The 13,398-nt window shown below is 36.0% G+C and overlaps 1 protein-coding gene across 1 annotated transcript in view; it reads right to left on the bottom strand.

The window, feature by feature from the left end:
• The window catches only part of Phax (phosphorylated adaptor for RNA export), a 34,679-nt gene extending 21,535 nt beyond the window's left edge, over window positions 1-13,144 (bottom strand). The window contains exon 1 of the mRNA XM_083139989.1: window positions 12,981-13,144. Within this exon, the coding sequence (XP_082996115.1) occupies window positions 12,981-13,022 (42 nt within the window). The 5' untranslated portion in view covers window positions 13,023-13,144. The remainder of the gene's footprint in view (window positions 1-12,980) is intronic.
• Window positions 13,145-13,398: the final 254 nt, after the last annotated feature.

Here is a 13,398-nt window from a genome sequence, read left to right as displayed (position 1 = left end):
CACACTTTGCGTGGGGGATTGGAAAATATATGTGGGTTGGAAATTTAATAGTGGCAACACTGCTGTATATATGCCATGAAACTGAACCAGTGTTTCTCACTTAGGCCAGCCGCACACCGGATCTGACACGCTGAGTCACAATGCGATGCAACGCAACACGACGTGACACACAGCGACACATGACGAGTCACTTTGTTTCCGACAAAACAAAAGAAATATTTACTATTGTTATCAGTGCTTTTTTCTGGACAGAAAGTTTTCGGTACTCTACAAGTTGGTTTGTTGTTATTGTGTTTATCCTAAGAACTGCTCTAAATATTGTGGTATATAAATGATCATGCATACATGTGATTCGTATTATTATTGCATCCAAAGTAAATGCATAAACACAAGATCAATCACATCTGTTATTTCAGGAAATTAGGTTCTCATTTGCATCTTAAACAAACAGCACTCATCGCAATATTTTTTTTTTTTTCTACATTTCTGCCCACCTACAGGAGACAAATTTAGTACAAGAACTTTCTCTTATTCCTTTCATCTATTCTTTACAAGGATTAATGTAACAAAGAATGGACTTTTGTATAGTGCATTAAATATATGCAATATATGTCTAATGTTGCAGCAGGAACCAAATTTTGCCAGAATGGAGTTCCGGTCCATTTTGGCTCACTTTAAGCGCTCCCCCATCCAAAAAAAGAAAAAGTTTAATTCACATTCTGCAACCACATAGTTATTCGAGCAATAAATATCGAACTGGCCCGAAGATTGTTTTTCTTGTACAATTTATGGTATGTTTTGTACATTACAAGATAATTTGTAATAAGCCTATTTTTTTTCACGTAATGTAATTGCAATGTAATTCATCTCCTGTGCCACTTCATTCCATAGCGCATCAATTTTGTCCTTATTTAATCCAGGCCCTGACCATAAGACCCGAAGAAATTTTGAGGTGGACGAGTTTTCTCTTTTGATCCTGTTAGGGCAGGCCTAAAGAAAGGAAAAAAATCTTGGGTAGACATCTGGCATACCGGGCCTAAGTTTTCTAGGGTCCCATAAATTCAAGATGGCCGCTGCTTCACGCACCAACAAAAGAAATCAATCATAACTCCTTTAATATTGGTTTTTGACAATTTTGCATAAGGACATATTTTGTTCAGAATTAAAAACTGAACCAAAAATATTCTTACAGTTTTTTTTTCAAATCTTGCACTGCATTGAAGATCGCTTCCTTAACAAGAAAAACATGCTTGTATGGGGCGTGATCATCCCCAACAGCTAGACAGCCTTGCAACGACGTAAAAGATGGTTCAAGAGCTCTACAGGCACCTGGTTCCATCCCCACGAAGAGCAGTGCGGAGCTCTGAAAATGTCTTTGGTGGAGGCTGGCAGGCTGCAACTCTTCTCCTTAATGCACTACAGTATTTATTCCTGGAGACCTCGGTGGCCAGTCCACGCGGTGATTTCTTCATCTTCAAGAAAGTCATCAAACAATTTGGCTCGGTGCGCACATGTATTATCATCCTAGAAGATTAAATCTGGGTCGACTGGGCCTCTGAAAAGTTGCACATGATGTTGAAGTACCTAGTCTCTGTACTTCTGAGCAGTAAAAGTACCTCCAGCAAAAAGGTGGAGCTCTGTATGTCCATTTAACGTGATGTCTGGCCACACTAGTATTCCATTATCACCGAACTGATCACTTTCCACGGTATTCCTGGGATTAAATCGTTCTTGAGGTTCTCTCCACATGATTGTGTGACGGGAATCATTTTGCACACTGAATGTGGACTGATCTGTGAAGAGCATGTTCCCCCATTCGTTCAGGGCCCAATTTTGTTATTATGCTTCCAAAAGTAACAGTTTTTGCCAAAAGTAATGGTTTACTGCCAAAAGTAATGATGGCGATCTTCAATTTTCTATTTTTTGGACCTTTTTGTCTTCACACTAAAAGCAATTGTTAATTCACTTAACGTTTTGATTAATTTTCACTATGTTTTGTGCAGTTCTGACACTTCATCAATAACACATTTTCTCATATACTCGTCATGCTTAACTTTTGGACACTACTGTAGTTACAAAAATTATATTTTTACTTGCTATTTATTAACAGATAATACCTCTGGAAAATTCTAATAAACAAACTAAATCAGGATATGGACAGCATTTTATGCTCAGAACCTCCGTGGCGACCATCTTGGATATCACACGCCATGTACCTTCTCTTGACACATTGTCCAGCAAAACACCTAGTATTATTCTTATGATTGCTTGCCTCATAATGAAGGCATCCTCCATACACATGTCTTCCCTTCCTTCAAAAACCCAATCCCTAAGATGAAGCTTCCTAACTATTCCAGAGATTCTTTAGGCAATAGACCACTCCATTCAAATCATCAACATAAGATCACTGCTACAGAAATACTATGACTTCTACATCGGTGGCAACAGTTGTACACAATGCTGGTGACTACATCGAAAGGCTGTAAAAGTTTCACAGAGATATAATTTGAGAATAAATAGTTGCCACTATTAAATTTCCAACCCACGTATTTACAATTTTACATAAATATAGCTAGTATCATGTTTTCAATACTAACTTCACTCTATACACTTCCCTGATTAACCTCTAGAAGACGGGAGTCTCACAGGCTAGGAAAGCCTCTTCGGACAGGGCCTTTTCACGCGTGTGCTTTTCAAACTTGCTGCAAAGGAGAAGAAATGAAGCTCGAGAATAAATTGTCGTAGAGGAATGAAATGGGTTTTGTTATCTTTCTTAAAGACAGTGCTTTTAGCATTGTGCCTTCCATTAATGAGTGTTAAGGGAAGAAGAAAATGGAACTTAAAAACAAAATGGCACCTCTTTCCCCCACAATAGACCAAAGTAAATGGAAAAAAAATTAGTATGTAGCAGTTGTACATTCCTGCAACCATGCAAAGTTGAAAACAGATTGATACTCCTTGGATTAAAAAAAAAAAGTGTAAGTGGCAGTGTTGCCAGTTTACCAAACAATTTCTGAAATTTCACTTTAGTGTCGGTTCTATGGATGCTGGATGGAACTTAGGGAAGATGCACGATAAAAGACCATTCATGTAATGTCCATGTCCCCCACATAAAAAATAGAAAGCAAAAGAAACTGAAATTCTGGAAAATTTATAATTTTGGAACTTCGCCCCCTGGAACCTTAATTGTTGCATGTTGCTTAAAGTGTAGCTCTTTACTCATTATTACATATAAAAGTGAAATATATCAGTGAAAAAAAGTGGTAGTTGAGGAGTTATAGTCCTTTAGGGAATTTACAATACTCGACCCCTCCCTGATTTTTTTAATGTTTCGCATACTCACTAATTGAGGCCTCGCAATCACGAATTTCAAGTAAAAATTTGGGGGTCATATAGAAATTGCAAAAAAAGCTAAATTAAGTGGTCCGTGATCGGAACAGAAACCCGGGATTTCTCCACGAAAACAATGTTTATCGCAATATTGTAAGTTTCAGAACGAAATATATATATTCCTGATATTACTACAACCCCAAATTTTAACTATGCTTGCCTAACCTAACCTTACCGTGAATGGTTCATGGGGCTACCCATGCATGGTTCTACGGCCCCAAATTTTAACTGTTTGCCTAACCTAACGTAACCTAACCTTACCGAGAATGGTTCTTGGGGCTATCTGTGAATGGTTTGTGGGCCAATTGCGATCACAGACCGATAAAAAAATGTTAGTTTCGTAGCACTATAAAGGCAAACTTTCCTCACGGAAGATGCCATTTTGATTGCGAATGTCAATTGTTCATATCAACAAACATGGTTTTCAATGCTTGTAAACGGAGAATGATTGTGAAAATTGAGAAGCTTATTTTACAACTTCTACATGTTAATGAACAATTTTTACACATGACCCCATATGTTAACTTCTGATAATTCATCGCAACTATGTATTTCGTGAGTATAAGAAGTAGGATAGAAATTACGGAAGGTTCTAATATTGTAAATTCTTGCCGCCCTTTATCATTTATCCCATAACAACAAAAGGGAAACAAACTGCTTGTTAATAATAGTAACAATGGATATGCTGTTTTGAAATTTGAGTATGTAATACCTCTAATATCATGTATAGTTCTGAAGAAATGGTATGTCAATTCAACCATACTGTCCGAGCAAATTTTAAAAATCAGACCTTCACCCACACATTCTACCCTGGACTCATAATTGTCACACGTTGCTTGAAGTGTTGCTTCTTACTCACTGTTACATGTAAAATTTAAACTTTTCAAAAAAAATATGCTAAAACCGCAGTGGTCTAGTTGGTGGGCTGTCTGACTGGCATGCGGGAGACCCAGGTTCGATTCCCAGGGTGGGTTACCTAAGGTTGGAATTTTTCTGGCCTTGTCCCCGTATTAAGCAGCTCCTGGGTTCACTCAGCCTCAAATCAATAGGTACATGGTGGCAACACTAGGAGGGGTAGAGGCAGTCAGAGCATGGTGCTGATCACATCACCTCCAAAATGGACGTGATCGAGAATGTAAGGAACTAGCAGTGACAACCCACTCTTTCAACAGTTCAACTGACAATGCTGTGTGAGGTGTTGCATCGTTCCACGTACATCTTTACACCATAGAATAAAATCTGTATAAAATCGGATTTGCGATGTGAATTGATAATGGATTTTAAAAACAGAGACAAAGAGCTTCACACAATATTGTATTTGTAGGACTAGCCAATACTAAGCAAAAGTTGGGTCAACCCATGACTTTTTGCATTTTGGGTTCTCGAAGTAGATCCATTTTTCGTCCCCAGTCACTATCCGATGCAAGGAAGACTTTCTTTCATGCCGAGAAAGCAACACTTCACACACTGCTTTTCGCTTTTCCATTTGTCTGTCGTTCAGATGATGTGAGACCTATTTTCCTGCCTTCTGGATCTTTCCCATGGCATGAAGACTATCAGATATGGTTTGGTGACCAACATTTAACTTCTCTGCCAGATGTTGTTGCATTTGTGTATCGTCTTCGTCCAACAGTGCTTGCAATTCGACATCTTGGAATTTTTTTCAGCTGGCCCAGGCGATCTTTGTCTTTCAAGTCGAAATCACTATTTTTGAATCTTCGAAACCAACGCACACACATGTCTTGCGTTAGGACATTGTCACTGTATGTTTCCACAAGGATACGATGGCTTTCACTAGCATTTTTCTTTTGATTGAACAAGAAAAGCAGAATGTGCCGCACATGCTCCTTATTTGGTTTGAAGGGCAACATGTTTCCCACACAAACCCAATATCACGATCACATGCACACGGTTGCACATCCACGGCATTTTGACAGGTACTGTCCTGGCAACACACTGACGTAACAGTTGAGACTGTTCACGAACCATTGCTTCCAGCGACGAAATGAAGAATTATTACCCGGCACACCTGGTAGCGAAAACACGGCGTGGTTTGAAACACTTAATAGGGGGTTACGCGATCTAACACACGGAACATTGTGCTCACGTGCAGAAAGCAAATGGTGGCAGCAGCAATAGTGTGTCGGAGAGATATTTTCGCAGATAAACAATTGATTTCGCATTAAAATGGATCAAAACCACATTCCCGAACTTCAACAACGCTGAAGAAAATGATTTCCGTTAAGTACTTTCTTATGTAAAAAGTAAGAAATCAATTTCGGGCATACTCAAATTTTACCCCATTGTAGGTATGCAGTGTTTCTTCACCGAAAAATACCTACTATCGTGTTCGTCACGTGTGCAAATTGTACATTATGCACGGGTAGCGGTAACACATTTGTGTAAAATTTTAGTATACCCGAAACGTATTTCTTCAATTTTACAGGAGAAAGTACTTACCAAACTGATTTTCCATACACTTTTGAAAGGTCGTGGAAGTGGGTTCTTGCCATCACTTAATTTATTTCGCCGGTAATATATTTTTGAAGATAAATGTCTCTCCAATGCACGAAAGCTGTTGCCTCTATGTACTTCCACTACGTGAATCAAATGTTGCAAAAGTTCGATGATGAAACCCCTGGTTAGTGTTTCCAACCACACCCTTGTTGGCCCAAGTTCCTTTTGTTTTATTGAGATTTTATCATGCTACAAATGCAATTTTTACATGGTTCGATTTAGATGTACATCTGTTAACACATACTGCAGAGTTTAAGCGATTACTTAAGATTTTGTCACAATTTACTATCAAAATGTAAGGGGGCTCAACACAAAGATACAAGAATTTTATGTAAATAACATTGCAAATGAATATGATATAGCAGGGCGCGAAATTTCCGGTCGCCAGGTCGCCATTGGCAACCAAAAGTTTTGGGCTGGCGACTAAAATTTCGTTGTTTCAAATGTGTGTCAAACACGCCTCAAGACTTCACCTCTTGAGAGAAACGGCAGAAGTTATAGAAGAAATTTTAAAACTGAGTGATATCCACACTATTAGGTGGTTAGCCAGCAAAGAACGTGCAAAAAGAGCTCTCTTGCAATCATGGAAAGCTGTTGTGACCCATCTTGAACAGGTGGCCCATGAAAAGACAATGATGGCGCTAAAGCTAAGGATTTGCTGAAAAGTTTGAAGCAATTTAAATTTGTTAAGCTTCTGTACTTCCTTTTGGATTTCTACGGGAAATTGAACCCTTTAAGCGTGGCACTACAAAATAAGAATCTTTTGATTTCATCTCTGAAAATAAGAATTGAACACTGTGTTTCAGTTTTGGCTGACCTGGAATCTAATGTTGGACCAAGCGAACAAGATTTCTTGGACCATGTATCCATTTCAGGGAAGATCAGGGATGTGCAAGAGTTTCAGACTGTTAGAGGAAACTTAATTAACAATGCGAAGGTGTACATCACAGAAACATTGCCGTCGTCAACAGATGCGATTGCATCTCTGCATGTTTTCGACACCTTGGGTTGGCCTCCCAAAGAAAATATTCTTCAGTTTGGGATAGAAGAAATAAAGAAGATCTACATATACTTTAACCCGATCCTTTATAATGAGAAAATGGATGTTCTGTCAGCAGAGTGGACAGAATACAAACTTTTGTTTCCTTCTCCATCTTTGAATCAGACGCTGGAGAAGATCCACAGTGCAGAGTGATCAGCAAGATTCCCCAACTTGCTCCAGATTTTGACATTTTGTGCTGTTATACCAGTGAGCACAGCCTCATGTGAGGGAGGTTTCAGCTGTCACAACAGACTCAACACTACTTACAGGAACTCTTTGAAGACTGAGACACTGGATGATTTGCTCAGAGTTTCCGTAAACGGAACCCCCCCATCCTCCCTGAGAGAGTTTGACCCAGCAGCTGCGATTGATAAGTGGTACTTCAGTGCAGAACGACAGCGCTACACAAACATTAATATTTAATAATTGCTCATATTTTTATTATTTATCAATATAAAATAGTGGCGACCAAAGATTTTAGTCTGGCGACTGATTTCAAACTTGAAATTTCATGCCCTGTGATATAGTTATTATTACTGAAACTTGGCTACATAAAGGTGTATATAGCAATGAGTTATTTACTGATAATTATAGAATTTATCGTCATGATAGGTTAGATCGGAATAGAGGTGGAGGAGTACTTATAGCAATTAAGCAAAATATTATGTCTAAGAATATTATTCTGCACGATAATTTTGATTCTTTATGTGTCAAAGTAAATCTAAAAAATGTAGTTTATTATATAGTTACCGTATATTTCACACCAAACAGTGGTATTGATCAATACACAGCATTTTACGATTTCTTTGAAAATAATGAATTGCAAGGTAGTAATGTAATAATTGCTGGGGATTTCAATCTCCCATTAATAATTGATTCTTCATATGAACTTCAAAAAGGGGGGCCTTGTTATAGAGCATTAGATAATTTTTTGAATTTGTACTCCTTACACTCTATTAATGATGTTCGAAATGTTAACAATAGAACATTAGATTTAGTACTAACTAATGATGATAGTACCATGGTAGTAAGTAAAGAGGATCTACCCCTTGTTAAAGAAGATCTACACCATCCAGCTCTAATTATGAAATTAAATCTAAGAAAAAGAGGAAATAATACAAAAAATGAAGTGGTATTGGATTATAATTTTTGTAAGGCTAATTTCCCAAAATTGTATGAAATGCTGCGCGATACAGATTGGAATTCTCTATATAAATTAAAGGATGTGGAAACAGCTATTAATTTATTTTATGATAGAATAAATTTTGTATTTGATTCAACTATACCAAAAAGAAAATTTTACAGGAATAATAAATATCCCTGTTGGTTTACAAAAGAGATTATAGAAAGATTAAAATTAAAAGAGTATTATAGGAAATGTATGAAAGACATTGGGAAATCCACGAAATGCATTGAAGAAAATAACATGCTATATAAAGAAACAAGAAAAATAGTTAAAACAATGGTACGAAGGGCTTATTCTAGGTATGTTAAAGAAACCGAAGAAAATATTAAAAATAATACAAGATCTTTCTGGAACTTTATACAAAATAAAAGAGGGAGATATAACTGTACTAAACAGACTATGGTTTTTGAAAATAGAAAATTAGAAACAAGTCAAAGTGTAGCAAATAGTTTTGCGTCTTTTTTTAAATCTGTATATGCGAAAGGTATAAGCTCATATGATATTCATGATGATGTTAAAATGAATGTATCATATTCTATATCAAATCATATAATTACTGATAAAGAATATTTTGATGCTGTAAAGAAATTGAAACTTAAGAGAGCTAGTGGTCCTGATAAAATTCCACCCTATTTATTAAAGGCATGTGCAGAGATACTAAAGAAGCCACTCTGTTTTATATACAATTTAGTTCTAAAATATCAAACTTTTCCGAATATCTGGAAAACAACTCGAGTTTGCCCAATTTTTAAGTCAGGAGACAACTGTAAAATAGAAAATTATAGACCTGTAGTAATTCTCTGTGCGCCCGTCAAAATATTAGAGCAAGTATTGTACACAAGAATCTGGAATCACAGTAAATGTTACATAAATGAAAATCAACATGGTTTCATTCCTGGAAGGTCAACAACAACAAATTTAATTAATTTTGTTCAAGATGTTCATGCAGCATTTCAAAATCTATTACCTATACATACGATCTATCTTGATTTTGCTAAGGCTTTTGATTCAATTAATCACAATATTTTATTACGCAAACTTTCAAGTTTCGGGTTGACTAGTGATTTTCTTGCTCTCATGGCCTCATATCTTAATGGTCGAAAACAATATGTAACCTATAGACAATCCAAGTCGTTTGAATATATTGTGAAGTCAGGTGTACCACAAGGATCGAATCTTGGTCCACTACTTTTTGTATTGTTTATAAATGATTTACCATTACAAATTGAATATTCTAAATGTCTCATGTATGCTGATGACATAAAGATTTATAAACAAATTAATAATGATGGAGACATTAGGAAACTTCAAAGAGATTTAGATATGGTGTATGAGTGGAGTATAAACAATGACCTTAATTTTAATATCAAGAAGTGTTCTTTTATGGAGTTAACAAGTAAAATAAATACCTCTAAAATCTCCTATTTTATGTGTGGAGAAGAGCTTGAAAGAATAAATTTTATTAAGGACCTAGGCATTATTATGGATCGTAATATGATGTTTAACAAACATGTATCATACATGGTAAACAATGCATTTAGGTCATTAGGTTTTCTTATAAGAAATACGAGGAATCTAACTAATGTAGACAGTATTTCTCTCTTGTATAATGCATTAGTTAGAAGTAAGCTTGAATATGGTTCTAATGTTTGGTTTACATATTATAAATCCCAGGAGTTGGTAATTGAAAGAATTCAAAAACGATTTTTAAGATATTTGTATTACAAAAAGTATAATGTACCATCATACTATAATAACTTATCATACAATGACCTACTTAATGAGTTTAATTATGAAAGTCTCATTAATAGAAGGGAAATAACACAACAAATATTTCTGTACAAAACAATGACTGGCATCATAGATAACCCTACTTTTCTCCAAAAGATAAGTTTAAATGCAAAGAAATGTGGCTTAAGGCTGCGGCAATTGATGTCTTATGATATTCCTAAAACAGAAAGATTCAAGAATTCGCCACTATTTAGAATGTCCTTTACATACAACAAAATATCTATATTGCAATCTAATCTTGATTTTAGTATCTCAATCAATGAGTACAAAAAAATATTAAGACAAGTGTTTACAACATAAATTATAATTATAAGATTTAGTGTTATACTTAGCAATATATCAATGCATATGAATAAAAATGACATTTTTTTTGTCTTGTTCTGTATTGTTTTGGGTGAAGCGCTTCTAAATTGCTAATTGAGTGTTATTTGATTCTATAGTATAGTTTAGTAATTTATATTACATTATATTTGTGTCCAAGGGTCCCGGGTTCGAATCCCGGTCGGGCTTGGTTGTTTGTGAATGTCCATTCATCAATTTCATCATTTCATCACTCATCCCCATCTTCGCAAATTAGCCAAGAGGCACAAAACGCGAAGTAAAATAAACTAAATCAAATAAATCAAAATTATATTTGTGTATGTGTTCTACCTGTCTTATGTCTCACTGTATTATATTATGTGTTTCTCTTGTTTTTGTATTTGTATTGGCTACCTTCTGTAAAAGAAGAAATTTTCTCTGTTGAAGGAAATAAATAAATTAACCTAACCTTGCCGTGCATGGTTCGTGGGGCTATTTATGATTGGTTTGTGGGGCTTTCCGTGCATGGTTCGTGGGACAATTTATGAATGGTTTGTGGGGTTTTCGAACCTGAAAAAAAATACAAAATAAGTAACACAAAAGTAGGTATTTTTCGATGAAGAAGGTTGCAACACTGCATAACCACTGATCATGGACAACGCTAGTCAAGATTTCTCTGCCATATTGCATGTAGCGCAAGCAAAAATGAACAAATAAGAATTACTCGATACGTCGAAAATTGAGATTATTTGCATGAAAAAAACGAAATGGCATCTTCAAGAATCCTTAGGAATGCAAAATACTTAAGTACCAATGTGAAAAAGAAGAAAATAAAGGAATTTCAGACGTTTCAGGGATACTAAACTTTTAATGTAAAAAATTGTGTTTGCTTTCGTGTAAAAAGCATAATGGCACCTTGACAATGTTCTGCAATACAAAAGTGGTAAGTACGACCCATGCGAAACACAAAATATCCGATTTTAATGTGTCTCCGATATAACGAACTGTTACCTTAATTTCATACAAGTGCAATTTAATTAGGTAACATTATTGTATGAGGGAAACGGATTCCTTCAAATTTCCTTCAAATTTACAGGAGCAAGTACTTATGGAAATCATTTTCTTTAGCGTTGTGGAAGTTCCTGAATATAGATTTGATCCATTTTAATGTGAATGCATGTTGTTTTCTGCGAAAATCTCTGTCCGACACGCTGTTTCTGCTCCCACCATTTGCTTTCTGCATGAGAGTGCAATGTTCCATGTGTTAAGATGATGCAACCCCGTAGCCAGTGTTTCAGCCTCGCCGTGTTTTCACTAGAACCACATGTCGAGTATTTTTAATTTTTTTTGGAACGCGTTTACAATACCGGACCACTCTCCAATTGCTATGAAATTTCGCCTACTCACTAGAGACCTCCTAATCACGAATCTGCATGTAATAATTGGTGGTCATGTATGGAAATCGATAAAAAAACTAAATAAACTATGTTTTCTTAACGTAACGTAACCCTACCGTAAGAACAGCAGCTCCACGGAACAAGCCATTTTCCCCGAATGGGTGTCACTTATCGCACAACACTGTAGCAACATTGTGTTCTGACGTCACAGGAGAGAGCTTTTTCATGTTAGGCAATACAAGGTAACGCGTCTCTTAGCAAAAATATTAATTTTTCTTTGTATTTATGCTAATTGAACCTAACCTAACCACGTAGGCATTCCTCGTCTGACGTCAATATTCAAGGTTGCAAGATTGTTGTGCATAAAGGAAGAGCATTAACGAATTGCGAAAGAAAGATGGTTCCGAATTGCTGTGTATGGACAATGAACGTGGTAAATCGCAAGGTTATTTTACAAGTTCTACACGTAAATGCGACGTATTAGCATAATTTCAAATCTGGGCACGAAAGTAGATATTTTCCGGTGAACGAGGTTGCAACACTGCATAAATCGACAAAACACTCTCAGAACGCCCCCTAAATCAGTGCGCTATCACGGCCATAATGTGTTACAGATTCGAAACAACACGTAACAGTAAGTACTCGTAAATAGAAGAAATAGACATTATCTTAGTTAGAAATGCATTATTTCACCTTAAGAAATGGTCCGCATTCGAAAATAACACGTTAGCAATGTAAAGAAGTCCGAAATATATGATTCGTAGGTGTTTCCCTCATACGATAATAGTACCTTTAATTATAATACCTTTAAGCCTTGTTTCCATGATATATAAAACTAAAAATGCTGACCTAGGCAGTAATTTATTTTATTAAAAACATAAACTAAACGTAACGTTTCAACCTTCTCGCAAGGTCTTCTTCAAACTCTGTATCAAGTACAAACGTAAACGTTACGTTGGTCAGCATTTTTACTTTTGCAATTTAATTGCAAATCAGAGGTAAGAGGTCATTTCACAATATTAGTGCCTATGACATTATCCCCCGTTGGAGTTCGATATCACCTGGAGAAAAGTGGCTGGATTCAACACTTTTCATCGAACTCTTTATTTCTATTTCGTTTTAATGACAACTCTAGTGAATTGAGAATCTGTATGAACCGATATGTATCTCGGCGTGTTCTCACGATGGACGAAAAACTCATTGATAGTTTTAAACAAGTACACCACAGATGTCTACTAATAAAGAATTCAACGTGTGCACTACATGAACAATTTCAATTTGCTATTATGTGCAAAGTTCGCACTGGAAAACCGACAGTAGGTCTAGATCAAATTATGGTAATTAGCTTTACTCTTACCTGTTCCTCTTGGGAAACAGACACACATTCATCCGCTTCCATTTTTCGGAAATAGTAGTAACTTAAATTATATAAGTAAGAAAGCTGCGCCAGATATATAGGCCTAGTACATTATTCACAACTTCTCAATAGCGTGCATTATATTTTCTCACAATCAGAATCACTCTTGGTCTTGCGCGCAGATGTTACATATTGCAATAAGTCCAGCACCAAACAGTAAATTTTAAATTTGCTACAACGTCCACGTAAATACCTATCGCTATAAGATATTCTATTATATGTGATAAATTCTTAGTTTTAGTCTCATCACAAATAAAAAATGTCCTTTACCCAATCATTTTTATAGTACTGTTTTTTCTTATGTACGGTATGGGACATGTTCTACTAGCCTACAAAAGTCCGCGTATTAAGTGATGCC

Source organism: Lepisma saccharinum, chromosome 1 (assembly GCF_977018435.1).
Source record: "Lepisma saccharinum chromosome 1, izLepSacc3.1, whole genome shotgun sequence".
Classification (NCBI taxonomy): domain Eukaryota; kingdom Metazoa; phylum Arthropoda; class Insecta; order Zygentoma; family Lepismatidae; genus Lepisma; species Lepisma saccharinum.
The sequence above is the reverse complement of the archived record's forward strand: the minus strand, read 5'-3'. Positions and strand labels throughout refer to the sequence as shown.